Raw genomic sequence first — 27,374 nt, 5'->3', positions numbered from 1 at the left:
TAGAGGTCTGAAAAAGATATGTTTCTGCTAGCTAGCCGGTAATATAGCCTAGAGTACCACTGACTTGACTGGTGTGATGAGGACTTTGTATTTAATAATAATAATAATTATGAAATCCAATCAATTTGATACATTTGATGATAATATAAGATTATATGCTTATTCATAATATGAATAATTTCTGTATTAATACTAATAATTGCTGTACTACTATTCTAAAGGAGGGAACAGTAAAAAAAACAAGACTAATGTAAAATAGAGTAAAATGCTAATATTTCATCCTTTGTTATCCATATTTAGTTAAGTGTCGTTTTCTGATTTGAATTTACAAGAGGAAAAACATTAAACGAAGAGGGGGTATGGGGGTTCTTTGGGTTACGGGGGTTTCGGGGTACAGAGGCGAGAAGGCGGGGCGATGAGGTACCCGTACCGCCCCTGCTACAAATATCTGAAAAACGATGCCCCCTTCATTTATAGCTCAGTGCTCCTGTCTCTCCTCCCCCCACATCCCCTTCTCCTGTCTCTCGTTTATACCTCCCACCCCTTTCCTTCTTTTCCCCGGCTGTACCCCCATACCTCTCCCCTTGTTTCCTCTGTGGTGCCTCTCTCCCCCCTTTCCTTATTTCCCTTTTCCCAATACCCCCCCAACACCTGAACACACACACATGCACGTACACATAAACACACACACACTCTGACACCCCTTCTTCCAGCCCCTCCTGTATGCACCGCTGCTGTCCTCTATTTTCTCTTCTGATGACAAATTAATTTGCATATTTATTTTCCAGAGAGGCCTTATTAGAATGCATAGATACACTGGTGATGAACTCTCCCCTCACCCTCCTCTCCTCTCTTCTCATCATCTCTTTCTCTCTCCTACCCCACCCTCCTCTCCCATCCTCTTCTCTCCTGTCCTTTCCTCCCCTCTCCTCTCCCCTCCGCCCCTCCCCTCCCCTCTCCTGTCCTTTCCTCCTCTCCTCTCCCCTCCTCCTCTACCCTCCTCTCCTCTCCTCTACCCTCCCCTACCCTACCCTCCTCTCCTCTCCCCTCCTCCTCTACCCTACCCTACCCTACCCTCCTCTCCTCTCCTCGCCTCTCCTCTCCCCTCTCCTCTCCTCTCCTCTCCTCTCCTCTCCCCTCCTCCCCTACCCTCCTCTCCTCTCCCCTCCTCCCCTACCCTACCCTACCCTACCCTCCTCTCCTCTCCTCTCCTCTCCCCTCCCCTCCCCTCCCCTCCCCTCCCCTCCCCTCCCCTCTCCTCTCCCCTCCTCCCCTACCCTCCTCTCCTCTCCCCTCCTCCCCTACCCTCCTCTCCTCTCCCCTCCTCTCCTCTCCTCTCCTCTCATCTCCTCTCCTCCTTGTGCTTCATGGACAGGCTGTGTGACTTTCTGTCATCGTGCTGCAGGTACTACTGCTACTACTGCGACACGGGACAGATGACAATATAATAGCTAGACAGAGACAAATGGGGCTCTGGATAAAAGTTGCCCTTAGGCACAGATCTGGGTTCAGTTTCTGCTCCCTGAATCCTGATCGTAGATATGAGGGGTGGAATTGCTACACTAATCGTAGATCAGTGTCTATGAGGGCCGGCTCCATTGACAATTTCCCTTTGTTTCAAAGATGTGACTGTGACATGTACCCTTTTCAAATGTTAAGTATCATCAATTGCTTCCCCTTTATTGTTTTATAGCACTGTGCTAGAATGTATTCCTATGGCAAAATCTGATAGATGCCACAATCAGTAGTCTCCCTTTCACTGTTCTGTATGTTTAAGGGTACCAATCCTACCTCCCAAGACAATGGAGAGTGTACCAATCCTACCTCCCAAGACAATGGAGAGGGTACCAATCCTACCTCCCAAGACAATGGAGAGGGTACCAATCCTACCTCCCAAGACAATGGAGAGGGTACCAATCCTACCTCCCAAGACAATGGAGAGTGTACCAATCCTACCTCCAAATACAATGGAGAGTGTACCAAACCTACCTCCCAATACAATGGAGATGGTACCAATCCTACCTCCAAATACAATGGAGACGTTTGACATAACTGCAGGCAACATAGTCCGCATACAGGCCCTGGTGAATATAAAGCAGGATTCCTTACTGATACTTTGATTGATTGATTGATTGATTGATTGATTGATTGATTGATTGATTGATTGATTGATTGATTGATTGTAGCAGTACACTGTAAATCCAGGGCTATTTAATTTAAGATGATAATGCCAACAAAGGTGGCTAACTAACAGCAAATTACAATCAGACTGTGGAAGGAAAGCATCATTATCACCATCACCCATGTCATATACCATTATTATTATTATTATTTTAATTACTAGAAATTAGCTTTAAAACTGCACAATTTTCTCTCGGCCTCATGGCAAAATGGGGCTGGGGGCTTGAGTTACTGGTATGATGATGATGATGAATTTGAGCTTGAGGGACTAAGGAATGAGAAAACCATCATTCACTGTGATATTACTGTGATACGAATATATAAAGGTTATAAAGGGCATGGAATATAGCGCTATCTACAAAAGGTCCAATCAAATCTGTCAAAATGTGTAAAAATCGAAATATTATTATATTTCTTAATGATATATGATTGTTTTTAATTTAACTTTTAAGTTAGGCTTAAATCAATGAAACGGGTTGACCTTATACGTGTGATTTTAATGCGCCTGTATGGGCCTGGTGCAACGCAATACAGTTCTATTCATAGGAGCGCTAGCGCATGTGAGAATTGGAACATACACGCATGTGACAGCGCTTTGACATCAAAGTTATTCTAGCAGGTCTCCAGGGGATCCACTTGCTTGTATCCTAATGCATGTATGTATCCACAAGGTTTAGCCTTTAGCTACATTCTAACAAAAACGTAACAGTTACAATAGCAGAAAAAATAACGGTACAAAGTAACGGTTCGTGTCAAAACTGTAGCCCTATAAAAGCGCGGTCAACACTGCTTCATATAGCCAGAAGACCGCGCATTAAACGGATTGTTCCGTTTGTGGTAATGGGGACTATAGTGAGGACAGATAAAATAGAAAAATAAATGGTCTTAAAATTGCTTATCGTCTTTTAGTTTTATTAGGCTACGGTTTTCATTAAACCTCATTATTTTGTTAAGAGTCCCTCTGCTATCAACACGCATTAGATTATACAGTGTGATGAACATTTGTTAAATAATCTTGTATTGAAAAGAAGAACCTCGTTGCTTTAATACTGCCTCGTTATATTGTTATTGATACATCTGCATTGATAGTGTATACTGTACCATGTCATTCAGTGGTTCATCACAAATGCCAAAATTATCTCAAATTCCGTCTACATTATATACTGTATCATCCTACCAAGAGGTCCCTCAAACACTTTTCTATTATTCCTATTTTAAAACCCACCATTCCTAATATTCTATTAACAAAAATCATAATTTGCTAATACAGTTAACATAGGATGGTGTGAATAGTCAATGGATTTGCAAATGTGTTGAACTTCCCACCTACACCTTGTTCCCGTTCACTTTAACACGCTCTAGTTCACTCGGAACGCTCCGCCGTTGTCCCATTCATTTGCTTACACTTGTGTTCAACGCACAGAAAACTCAATACTATGGCAAACACTCTACAAATATCCAGGAAGCTCAGCACCACCACCACCAGCAACAGCAACAAAAAAATAAAAAAATAAATAAAATTCATATCACCGCGCCATTTTACAACTCCCGTGACGTTTCACAAAAGGTAGCCAATGGCGCATCGTCTGATATTAGGACAATGAAAAGGTTCTATCCAATCAGATGGACGCTAAACTTGGCGGTAGCCAATAGGGGGGAAGTGGGGAGAGCGAGCTCCATCCAGAGTAATGTTAACAGAAGCGACAAGACGCTGCGTATCGCATTCGCTTTGGTTTTCCCACCATACAGCCATTTGCAGTGCGTTTGAGATACAAGCTGGGCAGGCAGCCTTTTGGTAAGTATCTCACACGAAACAGGGAGAGAGAGAGAGGAAAACAATTTTATGAAAGTGTCTGTAAGGATGAAAAATAAATAAATGACAAGACAATTTAGAAATACCTTTGAAAAAATGTATTGACCATGTTCTGAATATTAGGTTCGTAAAAAAATGGGGTGATTTTTCATTCGAAGGAAGCCGTTAAAAACTACCAAGAAATGTGCCAGCGAAGCACACAGTATTAGCCGCTGGTTGAAAAAAAATAATAAAAAGGTGAAACTAAAATAATCAACATTTAAAAAAAAATATAATAAAAAAAATATATTTTATAAATTATTGTTAGGTAATTTTTGCAGTGTTATTATAAAAATGCGGTGTATTTACCGAGTTAAAAAATCGGTAATGTTCAGTGGACAGCAGGCTAGCAAGTTGTACCTATTGCTAGCCATTGCAGTGTATTGCGAGGTTGTGTGATGCCTGTCATGTGAAGACGAAACCGTGGGGAAAATTGACAATGAAAATATCGGAAAACATTGAGAAAGAAAATGTGCTCTGAAAACTCTTTTAACTGTTCGTTTATTTTCTTCTTCACAAATTGCCTCATAATAGAGTGAGAAATTACCTCAGGGGATCTCTGCGCTTTACTGTAATGGCTGACTGTACTCGCATAGGAAACAAGGCAAACAGTAACGGCCATACAATCGCAGTTCACTTCAACTTTTTCAAAACGTGATTTAATCACCAACCATGTGTCTAACTGTAAAAAAAAAAAAATATATCAAAAATTAAAGTCCTATCTATCCTTATTCCAACGAAAGTCTTTTTTTTTTATATATATATTTTTTCCCCAGTTAAAAATTTAAAGGGTTGGGAAGAAAAAAAAAGAGGTGGGTACCCCCGCGGTCGCTCTGCCCTCTACTGCATGTAATGGCTGTTGCATTGACACAAAGAGAAGGAAACCCATATTCTCCATGTTAGTGGATGAAGACAAGCGGCCATTCCGAGCTCATAGGAAATCTACACAGTACCGCACATAGACATAGCGACAGACCCAGTGTATTACTATACACCACGGCTATTTGCAATAGGAATCTACCGGGCGGGGGGGAAAAAAATATGGTCAAGCTAACGGGGTTTTGTCAACATATTTTTCGATTAAAAATGTAATCGAGAATACGGGTGGAGACATTTCAGGGTGACTTTCTTTCATGAAGAAGTGCTTTCTCACAAAATGGAAGAATAAATATTGCCGTCCGTTGTTGACCTCCTTTTTGCTTCAACGAGAGAAAGCCTATGCGCCATTACTGCTTCACTCGATAGATAGAAACGCATTGCTTTGCTACAACACAGATATGCAGCCATACTAGCAATATAATAGGGAATTTGACGAGATTTTATTTTCTTCTCTCTCTCCACATTTTAATCATTTTTTTCAAATGTTGCTGAATCGAATTTAGATTGAAATTGAAACATATTTTTGACTTTTTATTTTGTGTTTTTTTAGGGTGTTTTTTGTAGATTTTTTTCCGGGTTTTGTTTTTCTAAGGAATAGATTTCTGTAGAGTTAGCTAAATGCACTAGTATCATTTTAACATTATACACGAATTTACCAGATTTTACCTGGTACTATATGCATTTCTCATTTTCTTTTCCGATTTAGTTCGTGAAATAGTGAAAAAAATGTAAAATCTTTGCATATGTCCGAAGGTTATCCCCATGTTCTGCACTTGAACTTAACAAAGTTTGAAGGATTTTGTTTTCTTGTATTATGAGAACTTCTAACGTTCTGTAGCTAAAACTTCAATGACCGAATGACAGGCATTCTGCGTTAAAAACAAAACAACTCACACATATGAGGTGACTAACGTAAGACTGTACAAAATGCATGAAAATAGCGTCTATTTTTTTTTAATTTTTATTTATTTTTGACATTTCGCATGATTTGACCAGTAAAGGTAACAGCTGTGTTTTCAGCAAAGGGCACATTCCGTGTGACAGTCCGTAAACGTTCCTGTTTGTTAAAACAAACTTATTTTCTATCAAATACACAGAACCGGACGTGTTTATTCGCAGAGGGCTGCGTTTACAGTTCTGATGCCAAGAGTAAGTAAGGGAAGGAAAACAAGTCTATTGAGTGCAGCCTGATAGGGGAAGGGGGGGGGACCCAAATGATAGAAAATAAATTATCCAAATAAAAAAAGGTCTATAATATTAAATATGTTTTCAACCCCTTTGTCAAAGCAAATCTAATAACTCAGATGCAACAAATATCTGTAACAACTTGAGAAAGGGCTTCGACCTGTATACAATAATACACCTGTCTCTGTTAGGGCCTTCCGTCAGGTAGTGAATTTCAACGATAGCTTCAATCATGAAGAACAAAGAGCTTTCAGAAGAGTTCAGGGATAAAGTTGTAGATCGATAACAGACTAGGGGTAGGTTCTAAGAAAATGTCCTATACAGTCAGGTCAGTCATTAAGAAGTGGAAGGTGTATGGAACCATACAGACTCTTACCAGATCAAGATGAGCTTTCAAAAGTAACCAGATTGTAGCTGTAGAACTCACTTTGAAAGAGCTGCTGTAGAATTCCATGGCTGAGATGGGAGAAAATGTCCACGAATTAACTATAGCTCAATAATTCACCAACTGTAGCCGGTACGGCCAATCGGAAAGAAGGTCTTTACAGAAAACAAAGATAGAGCTCCAATCACATTCAGTTTGCATGAAAGCATTTAGGTGACATTCCAAAATATATGGCAGTAAATCATTTTTTTTGGGGGGGGGGGGGGGTCAGAAAATACTGAATAAAATGTGCCTTATGTTTTTTTTTTTCTTTTCTTTGACATTTTGCTAACTTCTAAAACGTTCTCTCATATCCATTTTAGATAACGATATCGAGATGGGGAAAGATCCAAGGAAGCCGAGGGGCAAGATGTCCTCCTATGCCTACTTTGTCCAGACCTGTCGAGAGGAGCACAAGAAGAAACACCCGGAAGCTTCCGTCAACTTCTCCGAGTTCTCCAAGAAGTGCTCTGAGAGATGGAAGGTAAGTATGGAACACATCTCAGCTGTGACTGACTGGCACCCTATTCCCTATATAGTACACTACTTTTGACCAGCACCCTATGGGCCCTGATTGAAAGTAGTGCACTAAATAGGAATAGTGTGCCAAAGGTAGTGCCATTTGGGATGCAGAACCCTTTAGTGGACACTGTCCTGTACCACTCGTAATCCCTTGATAGGTGTATGGTACGAGATAGTTTCAAATGAACTGTGTCACAGCTAAGTTGTTCCATACTAATCTGCCACCCCTTGCATATCATTGTTTTGTTTACGTTGTATTCCTCTACCACTGTGTAGCACCTAACCGACACACACACACACACACACACACACACACACACACACACACACACGCAAACTGTTGACATCTGATCACACCTTCTGCTTCTCTCAGACCATGTCCGCCAAGGAGAAGGGGAAGTTTGAGGATCTGGCCAAGCTGGACAAAGTGCGTTATGAGAGGGAGATGAGGAGCTACATTCCTCCCAAGGGAGAGAAGAAGAAAAGGTTTAAGGACCCCAACGCCCCCAAGAGACCATCGTGAGTACTGCCTGACAGTAAAAGACAGTCACACCTCCTCCTCCTACCCCCCCCTTCCTTTCCAAAACTCATAGCTCATGGATAATGTGCAGAGATTCAACTCCCGATGTCCGGGTGAATCGGTAAAACATGTCTAAAGTAAAGTTATGAAACAATTACTATTATAAAATAATGAACAATAACCCTATATTTGAATAACACAAGTACTGCATTTAAAGCAGCCATTTAACACTTAAAACAAAACATCAGTGTTTCCCATGTTGTGTCAACAACTATCGATTCATTGACAACCAAACAAAAACCAGTCACCCTTCTGTTTCCTCCCTCCTTTTCTTCTTCTTCTCTCATCCTCCAGGTCTGCTTTCTTCATCTTCTGCGCTGATTTCCGACCCCAGGTGAAGGGGGAGACCCCTGGCCTGTCAATAGGTGATGTGGCTAAGAAGCTGGGAGAGAAGTGGAACAACCTAACAGCGGAGGACAAGGTGCCCTATGAGAAAAAGGCTGCCAAGCTGAAGGAGAAGTACGAGAAGGTAAACAAACATCACCCCTTTTGTTATCTTATGCATTTGATTTGTTTATTTATATCTCTGTCAGCTGTTAGATGGGATGTTCTCTCAGTCATGCATTGCCTAACAATTTAAGTTACCGCTAGTCATGCATAGCCTAACAATTCAAGTTATTACCAATAGACTTGCATAGCCTAACAATTCAAGTTATTACCGCTCATCATTCATAGCCTAACAATTTAGGTTAACACGAGTCGTGCGTAGCCTAACAATTCAAGGTACCACTAGTCATGCATAGCCTAACAATTCAAGTTATTACCACTCGTCATTCATAGCCTAACATTTCAAGTTACCACTAGTCATGCATAGCCTAACAATTCAAGTTATTACCACTAGTCATGCATAGCCTAACAATTCAAGTTACCACTAGTCATGCATAGCCTACCAGTTCAAGTTATTAGCACTAGTCATGCATAGCCTAACAATTCAAGTTACCACTAGTCATGCATAGCCTACCAGTTCAAGTTATTAGCACTAGTCATGCATAGCCTAACAATTCAAGTTATCACTAGTCATGCATAGCCTAACAATTCAAGTTATTACCACTAGTCATGTGTATCCTAACAATTCAAGTTATTACCACTAGTCATGCATAGCCTAACAATTCAAGTTACATTACATTTACATTTTAGTCATTTAGCAGACGCTCTTATCCAGAGCGAATTCAAGTTATTTTCACGAGTCATGCATAGCCTAACAATTTAAGTTACCACTAGTCATGCATAGCCTAACAATTCAATGTATTACCACTAGTCATGCATAGCCTCACAATTTAGGTTAACACGAGTCGAGCGTAGCCTAACAATTCAAGTTATTACCACTAGTCATGCATAGCCTAACATTTCAATTTACCACTAGTCATGCAGAGCCTAACAATTCAATTTACCACTAGTCATGTGTAGCCTAACAATTCAAGTTATTACAACTAGTCATGCATAGCCTAACAATTCAAGTTATTACCACTAGACTTGCATAGCCTAGTTATGTATAGCCTAACAATTCAAGTTATTACCACAAGTCATGCATAGCCTAACAATTCAAGTTATTACCACTAGTCATGCGTAGCCTAACAATTCAAGTTATTACCACAAGTCATGCATAGCCTAACAATTCAAGTTATTACCACTAGTCATGCATAGCCTAACAATTCAAGTTAACACTAGACATGCGTAGCCTAACAATTCAAGTTATTACCACTAGACATGCATATCCTAACAATTCAAGTTATTATCACTAGTCATGCATAGCCTAACAATTCAAGTTATTACCACTAGTCATGCGTAGCCTAACAATTCAAGTTATTATCACTAGTCATGCATAGCCTAACAATTCAAGTTATTATCACTAGTCATGCATAGCCTAACAATTCAAGTTATTACCACTAGTCATGCGTAGCCTAACAATTCAAGTTATTACCACTAGTCATGCATAGCCTAACAATTCAAGTTATCACTAGTCATGCATAGCCTAACAATTCAAGTTATTACCACTAGTCATGCATAGCCTAACAATTCAAGTTATTACCACTAGTCATGCATAGCCTAACAATTCAAGTTATCACTAGTCATGCGTAGCCTAACAATTCAAGTTAACACTAGACATGCGTAGCCTAACAATTCAAGTTATTACCACTAGACATGCGTAGCCTAACAATTCAAGTTATTACCACTAGTCATGCATAGCCTAACAATTCAAGTTACATTACATTTACATTTTAGTCATTTAGCAGACGCTCTTATCCAGAGCGAATTCAAGTTATTACCACTAGTCATGCATAGCCTAACAATTCAAGTTACCACTAGTCATGCGTAGCCTAACAATTCAAGTTATTACCACTAGTCATGAATAGCCTAACAATTAAAGTTATTACCACGAGTCATGCATAGCCTAACAATTCAAGTTAACGTTAGTCATGCATAGCCTAACAATTCAAGTTATTACCACTAGTCATGCATAGCCTAACAATTCATGTTTTTACCGCTAGTCATGCATAGCCTAACAATTTAAGTTATTACCATTAGTCATGCATATCCTAACATTTAATGTTATTACCACTAGTCATGCATTGCCTAACAGTTCAAGTTATTACCACGAGTCATGCATAGCCTAACAATTCAAGTTATTACCACCAGTCAAGCGTAGCCTAACAATTCAAGTTAACGCTAGTCATGCATAGCCTAACAATTCAAGTTATTTCCACTAGTCATGCATAGCCTAACAATTCAAATTATCACTAGTCATGCATTTCCTAACAATTCAAGTTATTACCACTAGTCATGCATAGCCTAACAATTAAAGTTATTACCACGAGTCATGCATAGCCTAACAATTTAAGTTACCACTAGTCATGCATTGCCTAACAATTCAAGTTACCACTAGTCATGCATAGCCTAACAATTCAAGTTATTACCACTAGACTTGCATAGCCTAGTTATGTATAGCCTAACAATTAAAGTTATTACCACAAGTCATGCATAGCCTAACAATTCAAGTTACCACTAGTCATGTGTAGCCTAACAATTCAAGTTATTACCACTAGTCATGCATATCCTAACAGTTCAAGTTATTACCACGAGTCATGCATTGCCTAACAGTTCAAGTTATTACCACAAGTCATGCATAGCCTAACAATTCAAGTTATTACCACCAGTCAAGCGTAGCCTAACAATTCAAGTTATTACCACTAGTCATGCATTTCCTAACAATTCAAGTTATTACCACTAGTCATGCATAGCCTAACAATTCAAGTTATTACCACTAGTCATGCGTAGCCTAACAATTCAAGTTACATTACATTTACATTTTAGTCATTTACATTTTTACATTTACATTTTAGTCATTTAGCAGACGCTCTTATCCAGAGCGACTTACAGTAGTGAATACATACATTTCATTTTATGCATTTTATTTCTTTTTTTTGTACTGGCCCCCCGTGGGAATCGAACCCACAACCCTGGCATTGCAAACACCATGCTGGCATTGCAAACACCATGCTCTACCAACTGAGCCACAGGGAAGGCAGACGCTCTTATCCATAGCGAATTCAAGTTATTACCACTAGTCATGCATAGCCTCACAATTTAGGTTAACACGAGTCGAGCGTAGCCTAACATTTCAAGTTATTACCGCTAGTCATGCGTAGCCTAACATTTCAAGTTATTATCGCTAGTAAGTTAATACCACTAGTCATGCATGGCCTAACAATTCAAGTTATTACCACTAGTCATGCTTAGCCTAACAATACAAGTTATTACCACTAGTCATGCATAGCCTAACAATTCAAGTTATTACCACTAGTCATGCGTATCCTAACAATTCAAGTTACCACTAGTCATGCATAGCCTAACAATTCAAGTTATTACCACTAGTCATGCATAGCCTAACAATTCAAGTTATTACCACTAGTCATGCGTAGCCTAACAATTCAAGTTATTACCACTAGTCATGCATAGCCTAACAATTCAAGTTATTACCACTAGTCATGCATAGCCTAACAATTCAAGTTATTACCACTAGTCATGCATTGCCTAACATTTCAAGTTACCACTAGTCATGCATAGCCTAACAATTCAAGTTATTACCACTAGTCATGCATAGCCTAACAGTTCAAGTTATTACCACTAGTCATGCGTAGCCTAACAATTCAAGTTATCACTAGTCACGCGTAGCCTAACAATTCAAGTTATTACCACTAGTCATGCATAGCCTAACAGTTCAAGTTATTACCACTAGTCATGCGTAGCCTAACAATTCAAGTTACCACTAGTCATGCATAGCCTAACAATTCAAGTTATTACCACTAGTCATGCGTAGCCTAACAATTCAAGTTATTACCACTAGTCATGCATAGCCTAACAATTCAAGTTACATTACATTTACATTTTAGTCATTTAGCAGACGCTCTTATCCAGAGCGAATTCAAGTTATTTTCACGAGTCATGCATAGCCTAACAATTTAAGTTACCACTAGTCATGCATAGCCTAACAATTCAAGTTATTACCACTAGTCATGTGTAGCCTAACAATTCAAGTTATTACCACTAGTCATGCATAGCCTAACAATTCAAGTTATTACCACTAGTCATGTGTAGCCTAACAATTCAAGTTATTACCACTAGTCATGCATAGCCTAACATTTCAAGTTATTACCGCTAGTCATGCGTAGCCTAACATTTCAAGTTATTATCGCTAGTAAGTTAATACCACTAGTCATGCATAGCCTAACAATTCAAGTTATTACCACTAGTCATGCTTAGCCTAACAATTCAAGTTATTACCACTAGTCATGCATAGCCTAACAATTCAAGTTATTACCACTAGTCATGCGTAGCCTAACAATTCAAGTTATTTCCACTAGTCATTCATAGCCTATCATTTCAAGTTACCACTAGTCATGCATAGCCTAACAATTCAAGTTATTACCACTAGACTTGCATAGCCTAGTTATGTATAGCCTAACAATTCAAGTTATTACCACAAGTCATGCATAGCCTAAAAATTCAAGTTATTACCACAAGTCATGCATAGCCTAACAATTCAAGTTACCACTAGTCATGTGTAGCCTAACAATTCACTTTATTACCACTAGTCATGCATGTCCTAACAGTTCAAGTTATTACCACTAGTCATGCATTGCCTAACAGTTCAAGTTATTACCACGAGTCATGCATAGCCTAACAATTCAAGTTATTACCACCAGTCATGCATAGCCTAACAATTCATGTTTTTACCGCTAGTCATGCATAGCCTAACAATTAAAGTTATTACCACGAGTCATGCATAGCCTAACAATTCAAGTTAACGTTAGTCATGCATAGCCTAACAATTCATGTTTTTACCGCTAGTCATGCATAGCCTAGCAATTCAATTTATTACCACTAGTCATTCATGGCCTAACAATTTAAGTTATTACCATTAGTCATGCATATCCTAACATTTCATGTTATTACCACTAGTCATGCATAGCCTAACAATTGAAGTTACCACTAGTCATGCATAGCCTAAAAATTCAAGTTAACACCACTTGTAACGGGCGTCGTAAGGATTAGACCAAGGTGCAGCGGGAACGTGTATACTCATCTTCTTTATCAAGTCAAAAGAAGGAAAAACAAACAAATCACGTAAACAAAACAACGAACGACACTAAACAGTCCTGTCAGGTGCACAGACACAAAACAGGAAACAACTACCCACAAACCCCCATAGCACATACACCCCTATACATAGGACCTTCAATCTGAGGCAACGAGGAACAGCTGCCTCCAATTGAAGGTCAATCAACAAACTCTAAACATAGAAGTAGAAAACTAGACTGAACATAGAAAAACACTAACCTAGAACATAGACCAAAAACCCCAGAACACTCTAAACAAACACCCACAGCCACGTCCTGACCAAACTAAAATAACATATAACCCCTTTACTGGTCAGGACGTAACATCACTAGTTATGTATAGCCTAACAATTTAAGTTACCACTAGTCATGCATAGCCTAGCAATTCAATTTATTACCACTAGTCATGCATAGCCTAACAATTCAAGTTATTACCACTAGTCATGCATTGCCTAACATTTCAAGTTACCACTAGTCATGCATAGCCTAATAATTCAAGTTATTACCACTAGTCATGTGTAGCCTAACAATTCAAGTTATTACCACTAGTCATGCATAGCCTAACAATTCAAGTTATTACCGCTAGTCATGCGTAGCCTAACAATTTAAGTTACCACTAGTCATGCGTAGCCTAACATTTCAAGTTATTACCACTAGTCATGCATTGCCTAACAATTTAAGTTACCGCTAGTCATGCGTAGCCTAACATTTCAAATTATTATCGCTAGTAAGTTAATACCACTAGTCATGCATAGCCTAACAATTCAAGTTATTACCACTAGTCATGCTTAGCCTAACAATTCAAGTTATTACCACTAGTCATGCATAGCCTAACAATTCAAGTTAACACTAATCATGCATAGCCTAACAATTCAAGTTATCACTAGTCATGCATAGCCTAACAATTCAAGTTATTACCACCAGTCATGCATAGCCTAACAGTTCAAGTTATTACCACTAGTCATGCGTAGCCTAACAATTCAAGTTATCACTAGTCATGCGTAGCCTAACAATTCAAGTTACATTACATTTACATTTTAGTCATTTAGCAGACGCTCTTATCCATAGCGAATTCAAGTTATTTCCACTAGTCATGCATAGCCTAACAATTCAAGTTATTACCACTAGTCATGCATAGCCTCACAATTTAGGTTAACACGAGTCGAGCGTAGCCTAACATTTCAAGTTATTACCGCTAGTCATGCGTAGCCTAACAATTTCAGTTACCGCTAGTCATGCGTAGCCTAACATTTCAAGTTATTATCGCTAGTAAGTTAATACCACTAGTCATGCATAGCCTAACAATTCAAGTTATTACCGCTAATCATGCATAGCCTAACAATTCAATTTATTACCGCTAGTCATGAATAGCCTAACAATTAAAGTTATTACCACGAGTCATGCATAGCCTAACAATTCAAGTTATTACCACTAGTCATGCATAGCCTAACAATTCAAGTTAACGTTAGTCATGCATAGCCTAACAATTCATGTTTTTACCGCTAGTCATGCATAGCCTAGCAATTCAATTTATTACCACTAGTCATGCATACATAGCCTAACAATTTAAGTTATTACCATTAGTCATGCATATCCTAACATTTCATGTTATTACCACTAGTCATGCATAGCCTAACAATTCAAGTTACCACTAGTCATGCATAGCCTAAAAATTCAAGTTAACACCACTTGTAACGGGCGTCGTAAGGATTAGACCAAGGTGCAGCGGGAACGTGTATACTCATCTTCTTTATTAAATCTTAAGAAGGAAAAACAAACAAATCACGTATACAAAACAACGAACGACACTAAACAGTCCTGTCAGGTGCACAGACACAAAACAGGAAACAACTACCCACAAACCCCCATAGCACAAACACCCCTATACATAGGACCTTCAATCTGAGGCAACGAGGAACAGCTGCCTCCAATTGAAGGTCAATCAACAAACTCTAAACATAGAAGTAGAAAACTAGACTGAACATAGAAAAACACTAACCTAGAACATAGACCAAAAACCCCAGAACACTCTAAACAAACACCCACAGCCACGTCCTGACCAAACTAAAATAACATATAACCCCTTTACTGGTCAGGACGTGACATCACTAGTTATGTATAGCCTAACAATTTAAGTTACCACTAGTCATGCATAGCCTAGCAATTCAATTTATTACCACTAGTCATGCATAGCCTAACAATTCAAGTTATTACCACTAGTCATGCATTGCCTAACATTTCAAGTTACCACTAGTCATGCATAGCCTAACAATTCAAGTTATTACCACTAGTCATGTGTAGCCTAACAATTCAAGTTATTACCACTAGTCATGCATAGCCTAACAATTCAAGTTATTACCACTAGTCATGCGTAGCCTAACATTTCAAGTTATTACCGCTAGTCATGCGTAGCCTAACAATTTAAGTTACCGCTAGTCATGCGTAGCCTAACATTTCAAGTTATTATCGCTAGTAAGTTAATACCACTAGTCATGCATAGCCTAACAATTCAAGTTATTACCACTAGTCATGCTTAGCCTAACAATTCAAGTTATTACCACTAGTCATGCATAGCCTAACAATTCAAGTTATTACCACTAGTCATGCATAGCCTAACAATTCAAGTTAACACTAATCATGCATAGCCTAACAATTCAAGTTATCACCGCTAGTCATGCGTAGCCTAACAATTCAAGTTATCACTAGGCATGCGTAGCCTAACAATTCAAGTTATTACCAATAGACTTGCATAGCCTAGTTATGTATAGCCTAACAATTCAAGTTATTACCACTAGTCATGCGTAGCCTAACAATTCAAGTTATCACTAGGCATGCATAGCCTAACAATTCAAGTTATCACTAGTCATGCATAGCCTAACAATTCAAGTTAACACTAGACATGCGTAGCCTAACAATTCAAGTTATTACCACTAGACATGCGTAGCCTAACAATTCAAGTTATTACCACTAGTCATGCATAGCCTAACAATTCAAGTTACATTACATTTACATTTTAGTCATTTAGCAGACGCTCTTATCCAGAGCGAATTCAAGTTATTACCACTAGTCATGCATAGCCTAACAATTCAAGTTACCACTAGTCATGCATAGCCTCACAATTCAAGTTATTACCACTAGTCATGCATAGCCTCACAATTTAGGTTAACACGAGTCGAGCGTAGCCTAACAATTCAAGTTATTACCACTAGTCATGAATAGCCTAACAATTCATGTTATTACCACTAGTCATGCATAGCCTAACAATTCAAGTTATTACCACTAGTCATGCGTAGCCTAACAATTCAAGTTATTACCACTAGTCATGCATAGCCTAACAATTCAAGTTATTACCACTAGTCATGCATAGCCTAACAATTCAAGTTATTACCACTAGTCATGCGTAGCCTAACAATTCAAGTTATTACCACTAGTCATGCATAGCCTAACAATTCAAGTTATTACCACTAGTCATGCATAGCCTAACAATTCAAGTTATTACCACTAGTCATGAATAGCCTAACAATTCAAGTTATTACCACTAGTCATGCATAGCCTAACAATTCAAGTTAACGTTAGTCATGCATAGCCTAACAATTCATGTTTTTACCGCTAGTCATGCATAGCCTAACAATTTAAGTTATTACCATTAGTCATGCATATCCTAACATTTAATGTTATTACCACGAGTCATGCATTGCCTAACAGTTCAAGTTATTACCACGAGTCATGCATAGCCTAACAATTCAAGTTATTACCACCAGTCAAGCGTAGCCTAACAATTCAAGTTATTACCACTAGTCATGCATAGCCTAACAATTCAAGTTAACGCTAGTCATGCATAGCCTAACAATTCAAGTTATTTCCACTAGTCATGCATAGCCTAACAATTCAAATTATCACTAGTCATGCATTTCCTAACAATTCAAGTTATTACCACTAGTCATGCATAGCCTAACAATTCAAGTTATTACCACGAGTCATGCATAGCCTAACAATTCATGTTATTACCACTAGTCATGCATAGCCTAACAATTCAAGTTAACGTTAGTCATGCATAGCCTAACAATTCATGTTTTTACCGCTAGTCATGCATAGCCTAACAATTTAAGTTACCACTAGTCATGCATTGCCTAACAATTCAAGTTACCACTAGTCATGCATAGCCTAACAATTCAAGTTATTACCACTAGACTTGCATAGCCTAGTTATGTATAGCCTAACAATTCAAGTTATTACCACAAGTCATGCATAGCCTAACAATTCAAGTTATTACCACAAGTCATACATAGCCTAACAATTCAAGTTATTACCACCAGTCAAGCATAGCCTAACAATTCAAGTTATTACCACTAGTCATGTGTAGCCTAACAATTCAAGTTATTACCACTAGTCATGCATATCCTAACAGTTCAAGTTATTACCACGAGTCATGCATTGCCTAACAGTTCAAGTTATTACCACAAGTCATGCATAGCCTAACAATTCAAGTTATTACCACCAGTCAAGCGTAGCCTAACAATTCAAGTTATTACCACTAGTCATGCATTTCCTAACAATTCAAGTTATTACCACTAGTCATGCATAGCCTAACAATTCAAGTTATTACCACGAGTCATGCATAGCCTAACAATTCAAGTTAACGTTAGTCATGCATAGCCTAGCAATTCAATTTATTACCACTAGTCATGCATAGCCTAACAGTTGAAGTTACCACTAGTCATGCATAGCCTAAAAATTCAAGTTAACACCACTTGTAACGGGCGTCGTAAGGATTAGACCAAGGTGCAGCGGGAACGTGTATACTCATCTTCTTTATTAAATCAAAAGAAGGAAAAACAAACAAATCACGTATACAAAACAACGAACGACACTAAACAGTCCTGTCAGGTGCACAGACACAAAACAGGAAACAACTACCCACAAACCCCCATAGCACATACACCCCTATACATAGGACCTTCAATCTGAGGCAATGAGGAACAGCTGCCTCCAATTGAAGGTCAATCAACAAACTCTAAACATAGAAGTAGAAAACTAGACTGAACATAGAAAACATTAACCTAGAACATAGACCAAAAACCCCAGAACACTCTAAACAAACACCCACAGCCACGTCCTGACCAAACTAAAATAACATATAACCCCTTTACTGGTCAGGACGTGACATCACTAGTTATGTATAGCCTAACAATTTAAGTTACCACTAGTCATGCATAGCCTAGCAATTCAATTTATTACCACTAGTCATGCATAGCCTAACAATTCAAGTTATTACCACTAGTCATGCATTGCCTAACATTTCAAGTTACCACTAGTCATGCATAGCCTAACAATTCAAGTTATTACCACTAGTCATGCATAGCCTAACAGTTCAAGTTATTACCACTAGTCATGCGTAGCCTAACAATTCAAGTTATCACTAGTCACGCGTAGCCTAACAATTCAAGTTATTACCACTAGTCATGCATAGCCTAACAGTTCAAGTTATTACCACTAGTCATGCGTAGCCTAACAATTCAAGTTATCACTAGTCATGCATAGCCTAACAATTCAAGTTACCACTAGTCATGCATAGCCTAACAATTCAAGTTACCACTAGTCATGCATAGCCTAACAATTCAAGTTACCACTAGTCATGCGTAGCCTAACAATTCAAGTTACCACTAGTCATGCATAGCCTAACAATTCAAGTTATTACCAGTAGTCATGCGTAGCCTAACAATTCAAGTTATTACCACTAGTCATGCATAGCCTAACAATTCAAGTTACATTACATTTACATTTTAGTCATTTAGCAGACGCTCTTATCCAGAGCGAATTCAAGTTATTTTCACGAGTCATGCATAGCCTAACAATTTAAGTTACCACTAGTCATGCATAGCCTAACAATTCAAGTTATTACCACTAGTCATGTGTAGCCTAACAATTCAAGTTATTACCACTAGTCATGCATAGCCTAACAATTCAAGTTATTACCACTAGTCATGCATAGCCTAACAATTCAAGTTATTACCGCTAGTCATGCGTAGCCTAACAATTTAAGTTACCACTAGTCATGCGGAGCCTAACATTTCAAGTTATTACCGCTAGTCATGCGTAGCCTAACAATTTAAGTTACCGCTAGTCATGCGTAGCCTAACAATTCAAGTTATCACTAGTCATGCGTAGCCTAACAATTCAAGTTACATTACATTTACATTTTAGTCATTTAGCAGACGCTCTTATCCATAGCGAATTCAAGTTATTTCCACTAGTCATGCATAGCCTAACAATTCAAGTTATTACCACTAGTCATGCATAGCCTCACAATTTAGGTTAACACGAGTCGAGCGTAGCCTAACATTTCAAGTTATTACCGCTAGTCATGCGTAGCCTAACAATTCAAGTTATTATCGCTAGTAAGTTAATACCACTAGTCATGCATAGCCTAACAATTCAAGTTATTACCACTAGTCATGCTTAGCCTAACAATTCAAGTTATTACCACTAGTCATGCATAGCCTAACAATTAAAGTTATTACCACTAGTCATGCATAGCCTAACAATTCAAGTTACATTACATTTACATTTTAGTCATTTAGCAGACGCTCTTATCCAGAGCGAATTCAAGTTATTTCCACTAGTCATTCATAGCCTATCATTTCAAGTTACCACTAGTCATGCATAGCCTAACAATTCAAGTTATTACCACTAGACTTGCATAGCCTAGTTATGTATAGCCTAACAATTCAAGTTATTACCACAAGTCATGCATAGCCTAAAAATTCAAGTTATTACCACAAGTCATGCATAGCCTAACAATTCAAGTTACCACTAGTCATGTGTAGCCTAACAATTCACTTTATTACCACTAGTCATGCATGTCCTAACAGTTCAAGTTATTACCACTAGTCATGCATTGCCTAACAGTTCAAGTTATTACCACGAGTCATGCATAGCCTAACAATTCAAGTTATTACCACCAGTCATGCATAGCCTAACAATTCATGTTTTTACCGCTAGTCATGCATAGCCTAACAATTAAAGTTATTACCACGAGTCATGCATAGCCTAACAATTCAAGTTAACGTTAGTCATGCATAGCCTAACAATTCATGTTTTTACCGCTAGTCATGCATAGCCTAGCAATTCAATTTATTACCACTAGTCATTCATGGCCTAACAATTTAAGTTATTACCATTAGTCATGCATATCCTAACATTTCATGTTATTACCACTAGTCATGCATAGCCTAACAATTCAAGTTACCACTAGTCATGCATAGCCTAAAAATTCAAGTTAACACCACTTGTAACGGGCGTCGTAAGGATTAGACCAAGGTGCAGCGGGAACGTGTATACTCATCTTCTTTATTAAATCTTAAGAAGGAAAAACAAACAAATCACGTAAACAAAACAACGAACGACACTAAACAGTCCTGTCAGGTGCACAGACACAAAACAGGAAACAACTACCCACAAACCCCCATAGCACAAACACCCCTATACATAGGACCTTCAATCTGAGGCAACGAGGAACAGCTGCCTCCAATTGAAGGTCAATCAACAAACTCTAAACATAGAAGTAGAAAACTAGACTGAACATAGAAAAACACTAACCTAGAACATAGACCAAAAACCCCAGAACACTCTAAACAAACACCCACAGCCACGTCCTGACCAAACTAAAATAACATATAACCCCTTTACTGGTCAGGACGTGACATCACTAGTTATGTATAGCCTAACAATTTAAGTTACCACTAGTCATGCATAGCCTAGCAATTCAATTTATTACCACTAGTCATGCATAGCCTAACAATTCAAGTTATTACCACTAGTCATGCATAGCCTAACAATTCAAGTTATTACCACTAGTCATGCATAGCCTAACAATTCAAGTTATTACCACTAGTCATGCATAGCCTAGCAATTCAATTTATTACCACTAGTCATGCATAGCCTAACAATTCAAGTTATTACCGCTAGTCATGCGTAGCCTAACAATTTAAGTTACCACTAGTCATGCATAGCCTAACATTTCAAGTTATTATCGCTAGTAAGTTAATACCACTAGTCATGCGTAGCCTAACAATTCAAGTTACATTACATTTAAATTTTAGTCATTTAGCAGACGCTCTTATCCATAGCGAATTCAAGTTATTTCCACTAGTCATGCATAGCCTAACAATTCAAGTTATTACCACTAGTCATGCATAGCCTAACAATTCAAGTTATTACCACTAGTCATGCGTAGCCTAACAATTCAAGTTATTACCACTAGTCATGCATAGCCTAACAATTCAAGTTATTACCACTAGTCATGCGTAGCCTAACAATTCAAGTTATTACCGCTAGTCATGCATAGCCTAACAATTCAAGTTATTACCACTAGTCATGCATAGCCTAACAATTCAAGTTACATTACATTTAAATTTTAGTCATTTAGCAGACGCTCTTATCCATAGCGAATTCAAGTTATTTCCACTAGTCATGCATAGCCTAACAATTCATGTTTTTACCGCTAGTCATGCATAGCCTAGCAATTCAATTTATTACCACTAGTCATGCATAGCCTAACAATTCATGTTTTTACCGCTAGTCATGCATAGCCTAACAATTCAAGTTATTACCACCAGTCATGCATAGCCTAACAATTCAAGTTACCACTAGTCATGTGTAGCCTAACAATTCAAGTTATTACCACTAGTCATGCATATCCTAACAATTCAAGTTACCACTAGTCATGTGTATCCTAACAATTCAAGTTATTACCACTAGTCATGCATATCCTAACAGTTCAAGTTATTACCACAAGTCATGCATAGCCTAACAATTCAAGTTATTACCACAAGTCATTCATTGCCTATCAATTTAAGTTACCACTAGTCATGCATAGCCTAACAATTCAAGTTATTACCACTAGACATGCATAGCCTAACAATTCAAGTTATTACCACTAGTCATGCGTAGCCTAACAATTCAAGTTATTACCACTAGTGTCACCGTTGTCGTAGGAAGGAGCGGACCAAAGTGCAGCGTGATTATCGTTCCACATTTTTATTGAACTGTGAAACTATGCAATTGTTACGAATCTCTTTGGCCCTGCAGTCTAGGGGGGATGGAAACGAGACCCGTAACATAACTCATGCAAATTATAATGGTGAAAGGGAACAGTGAGAACAAAAACCACAGACAACTTAAATCTACCGTCAAACACTAATGGTTTATTTTAAATCACACAGTAATGGCGTGTGAGAAAAGGGGCTGAGCTGGACCCAAGCAAAGAAACAATAATCCAAAAACACCCCTAAACTAGACTAGCCTACCTCAAGAACAGCTAGCTAACTAACCAGTAAAATACAGTGGGTGGTCCGCCCAGTTCTAACTAGTGTATTTAGACACTGTTTTCCTACGGGTAATGTATGCCCATGGGCGACTTGTCTTGGTACCCCCTTTTCCCACCATCAAACAAACAGTCAAACAACAAAACAATACTCACAGGATAACCAGACAAATGTGACATGTAGGAGCAAAACAAGAGAGATCAATCCAGAGAGAGAGAGAGAGATATGGACACAGAGAGATTGAACACAGAGAGATTGAGTTTACAGAGAGAGATTGAACTCCAGAGAGAGAGATTGAACTAGAGAGAGAGACTGGGGTTTTAAACCAAGGGAAAGGGTTGTGATTGTGTACTGAAAAGGAGCAGGTGTCATCTGATTGGTGACTGATTGGGGAATGATGATTGTCACCTGTGAGGAGGAGAAGGAGAGAAAAGAAATACACATGCAGGATACACACTACCTGTATCCATAACAGCAATACATACACAATAAACTAAACGAACAAAAACAACAAACCGTGACACAGAGTAAAACATAAAACATACACTACTCAAAAACAATCTCCCACAAACCCAGGTGGCAAAACCCCCTACTTAAGTATGATCTCCAATTAGAGACAATGAGGACCAGCTGCCTCTAATTGGAGATCATCCCAAACAAAACCCAACATAGAAATACAAAACTAGAACCTGACAACATAGAAAAACTAAACTATGAAAAAAAAACTGTCACGCCCTGACCTACTCTACCATAGAAAATAACATCTTTCTATGGTCAGGACGTGACAGTATCCCCCCCCAAAGGTGCGGACTCCGACCGCACCTAAACAAAACAACAACAACAACCCACCCCCCCCACCCGAAAAAAAGGAAGGGTAGGGTGGGTAACTACTGTCTATGGCGGCTCTGGTGCAGTACACATAACCTTCTCATCCCATACATCCTCCAACAGAGGAGGCGGCTCCGGTTCGGGGCGTAACACCCGCTCCGCCTGCTGATCCCTCTGCTTCTGTGCCACCGGACTGTGGATCATCGTCGGAGGAACCGGACTGTAGATCATCGCCGGAGGCTCTGTGCTGCAGACCGCCGCCGGAGGTTCTGTGCTGCAGACCGCCGCCGGAGGCTCTGTGCTGCAGACCGCCGCCGGAGGTTCTGGGCTGCAGGCCGCCGCCAGAGGTTCCGGACTGTGGGCCGTCTCAGGAGGTTCCGGACTGTGGGCCGTCTCAGGAGGTTCCGGACTGTGGGCCGTCTCAGGAGGTTCCGGACTGTGGGCCGTCTCAGGAGGTTCCGGACTGTAAGCCGTCTCAGGAGGTTCCGGACTGCAAAACGTCACCGGAAGCTCTGGACTGGGAATGCGCACTGGAGGCCTGATGCGTGGGGCTGGCACAGGTGGCGCCAGACTAGTAACATGCACCTCAGGGCGAGTGCGGGGAGCAGGAACAGGGCGTATCAGGCTGGATAGACTCACTGGAGGCCGGGTACCTGGGGCAGGCACAGGATATACTGGGCCGTGGAGGCGTACTGGAGGTCTCGAGCATAGAGCTGGCACAACCCGTCCTGGCTGGATGGTCAACCTAGCTCGACAAATGCGGGGCGCGGGCACAGATCGCACCGGCCTGTGAATGCGCACTGGCGACACAGTGCGCATCACCGCATAACACGGTGCTTGCTTCTTCACTCGCCCCCCACAGTAAGCACGGGGAGTTGGCTCAGGTCTCCACCCTGACTCTGTCAATCTCCCCGTGTGCCCCCCCCCAAAATTGTTTTTTTGGGGGTGCCTCTCGTGCTTCCGTCGTTGCCTTGCTAGTTCCTCGTAACGTTGCCGTTCCTCCCTCACTGTCTCCACCTGCTTCCATGGCAGGGTCTTGACCCCTGCCATTACCTCCTCCCAGGTCCAGGACGTCCTCCACTCTTTCCTCTCCCGGGTCCAAGTTCCCTGCTCCTCTTGGGCACGCTGCTTGGTCCTTTTGTGGTGGGAGATTCTGTCACGGTTGTCGTAGGAAGGAGCGGACCAAAGTGCAGCGTGATTATCGTTCCACATTTTTATTGAACTGTGAAACTATGCAATACATACACAATAAACTAAACGAACAGAAACAACAAACCGTGACAGAGTTGAAACATACACTACTCAAAAACAATCTCCCACAAACCCAGGTGGCAAAAACCCCTACTTAAGTATGATCTCCAATTAGAGACAACGAGGACCAGCTGCCTCTAATTGGAGATCATCCCAAACAAAACCCAACATAGAAATACAAAACTAGAACCTGACAACATAGAAAAACTAAACTAGAAAAAAAAATGTCACGCCCTGACCTACTCTACCATAGAAAATAACATCTTTCTATGGTCAGGACGTGACAACTAGTCATGCATTGCCTAACAATTCAAGTTATTACCACTAGTCATGCATAGCCTAACAATTCAGGTTAACACTAGACATGCATAGCCTAACAATTCAAGTTATTACCACTAGTCATGCTTAGCCTAAGAATTCAAGTTACCACTAGTCATGCGTAGCCTAACAATTCAAGTTATTACCACTAGTCATGCATAGCCTAACAATTCAAGTTATTACCACTAGTCATGCATAGCCTAACAATTCAAGTTATTACCACTAGTCATGCATAGCCTAACAATTCAAGTTATTACCACTAGTCATGCGTAGCCTAACAATTCAAGTTATTACCACTAGTCATGCGTAGCCTAACAATTCAAGTTATTACCACTAGTCATGCATAGCCTAACAATTCAAGTTATTACCACTAGTCATGCGTAGCCTAACAATTCAAGTTATTACCACTAGTCATGCGTATCCTAACAATTCAAATTATTACCACTAGTCATGCGCAGCCTAACAATTTAAGTTATTACCACTAGTCATGCGTAGCCTAACAATTCAAGTTAACACTAGTCACCCCAAGTGGTCAGTAGCAGATGCAGTTGTTGTATGTTTACTTCCATGTTGCAAGAAACCTAGAGAGGAACCAGGCTATGGTGGGTGGCCAGTCCAAGTGGTTACTTGTACCAATAAAGTGAAATACTACTCTCGTCCACTTCCCCATTCTCAGGACATCACTGCGTACCGCAACAAGGGCAAGGTGCCCGTCAGCGTGCCAGCGAAGGCCGCTGCCCCAACCAAGGACGACGACGACGATGATGACGATGATGACGACGATGAAGACGACGATGATGACGACGACGATGACGAGTAGATCAACGTTGTTACGTGTAGAGCTTATCACTTCTTGTTTATAAAGCATTTAACCCCTCTTGTTCACACATCACTTACTCAGAACAAAAATAAAAAACATTACTTGAAAAAGTTACTACAACAAAAAAAACTCCCTCTCCCTCCAAAATGTAAACGCTGTGTATAAGAATTGTTTTGCAGCTGTACAGGTTGTTGTCTCCTCTTTTTGTATAGTTAACACTACAACAGTGTCACATGTGTCTGTCTGTGTTTCTATCTCCCCCCCCAAAAAATGGAATCCTATTCCTTATTTAGTGCACTAACTTTTGACAAAGTCCTTATAGGGTTCAGGTCAAAAGTAGGGCACTATATAGGGAATAGGATGCAATTTGGGATGCGACCCCCCCCCCCCCCCCCCCCCCCTTTTGTTACAGTTTAAAGCGGTTGTAAAAAAAACAAATTGGCTTGGAAACCAATTGGTCTATTTGCCTTAGCTAGTAGTGCACAGCAGCACATTACCAAGTTATAATGTAGTGTCTTAGTAGTTCTTCTGTTTCCAATGGCTGGTGCATTTGTTTTTCTTGTTTTAAATGACGTCTTATCAACTTGCCGTATTATCATAAAGTTATTTTACTGGACTATTTGAATACCACTGTAATTGCAAAAAAAGAAATATTTGCATTAGTTTTTTTTTGTGTTTTTTTTTTAGATTCTGAACTGCTTCTGACGTCAATAAACATTTTTTTTTTTTTTTTTTTTATAGACTGGTTTCTTTCTTGTACGTTAGAATCTCTTGGTTACGCAGATAATCTCGTCCAGGGTTTTCTCAAACTCCGTCCGTCTCCGTCCCCCCCCCCCCCCGGGTACACGTTTTGGTTTTTCCCCCCCTAGCACTACAGAGCTGATTCAAAATAATCAAAGGCTTGATGATTCGTTTGGTTATTTGAATCAGCTGTGTTCACCTGTGAGGTCACTGGACAATCATCTCCGCTGCTTTGTTAACAAAAGTCTCCTGTTAACAACCAATTCCAGTCAATAATGCATGTTCAGTGATGATGACACAGGGAATAAACGTAGCTGGGTGTGTTATAGGCAGTGGTGCTTTACAGGAGCTGTGTAGAAGGCTTCGGATGCATCACAATTGGCACCTATTCCCTATAGTGTACTACCGTTGGCTTACACTACTACAAGTTACTGTCCAACTGTAATGTCTCTCCTGGGACTGTGAGTTCTGGTGTGCCCCTGTCTGTCCAACTGTAATGTCTCTCCTGGGACTGTGAGTCCTGGTGTGCCTCTGTCTGTCCAACTGTAATGTCTCCTGGGACTGTGAGTCCTGGCGTGCCCCTGTCTGTCCTGTCCACTGTAATGTCTCCTGGGACTGTGAGTCCTGGTGTGCCCCTGTCTGTCCTGTCCAACTGAAATGTCTCTCCTGAGTTCTGGTGTGCCCCTGTCTGTCCAACTGTAATGTCTCTCCTGGGACTGTGAGTCCTGGTGTGCCTCTGTCTGTCCAACTGTAATGTCTCCTGGGACTGTGAGTCCTGGTGTGCCCCTGTCTGTCCTGTCCAACTGAAATGTCTCTCCTGGGACTGTGAGTTCTGGTGTGCCCCTCTGT

General features: G+C 39.9%; 1 protein-coding gene across 2 annotated transcripts; it reads left to right on the top strand.

Moving 5' to 3' along the window:
- Positions 1-3,931: 3,931 nt before the first annotated feature.
- Positions 3,932-26,520, top strand: LOC100194543 (high-mobility group box 1). 2 transcript variants are annotated; one of them, NM_001139629.1, is given in 5 exon segments: positions 3,932-3,976; positions 6,845-7,005; positions 7,417-7,562; positions 7,918-8,092; positions 25,641-26,431. In NM_001139629.1, coding segments are annotated over 4 exon segments (612 nt in total). In that variant the 5' UTR covers positions 3,932-3,976; positions 6,845-6,858; the 3' UTR covers positions 25,785-26,431.
- The last annotated feature ends 854 nt before the right edge of the window (positions 26,521-27,374 follow it).

Source organism: Salmo salar, chromosome 04 (genome assembly GCF_965601325.2).
Source record: "Salmo salar chromosome 04, fSalSal1, whole genome shotgun sequence".
NCBI classification, from domain to species: Eukaryota; Metazoa; Chordata; class Actinopteri; order Salmoniformes; family Salmonidae; genus Salmo; species Salmo salar.
The sequence above is the reverse complement of the archived record's forward strand: the minus strand, read 5'-3'. Positions and strand labels throughout refer to the sequence as shown.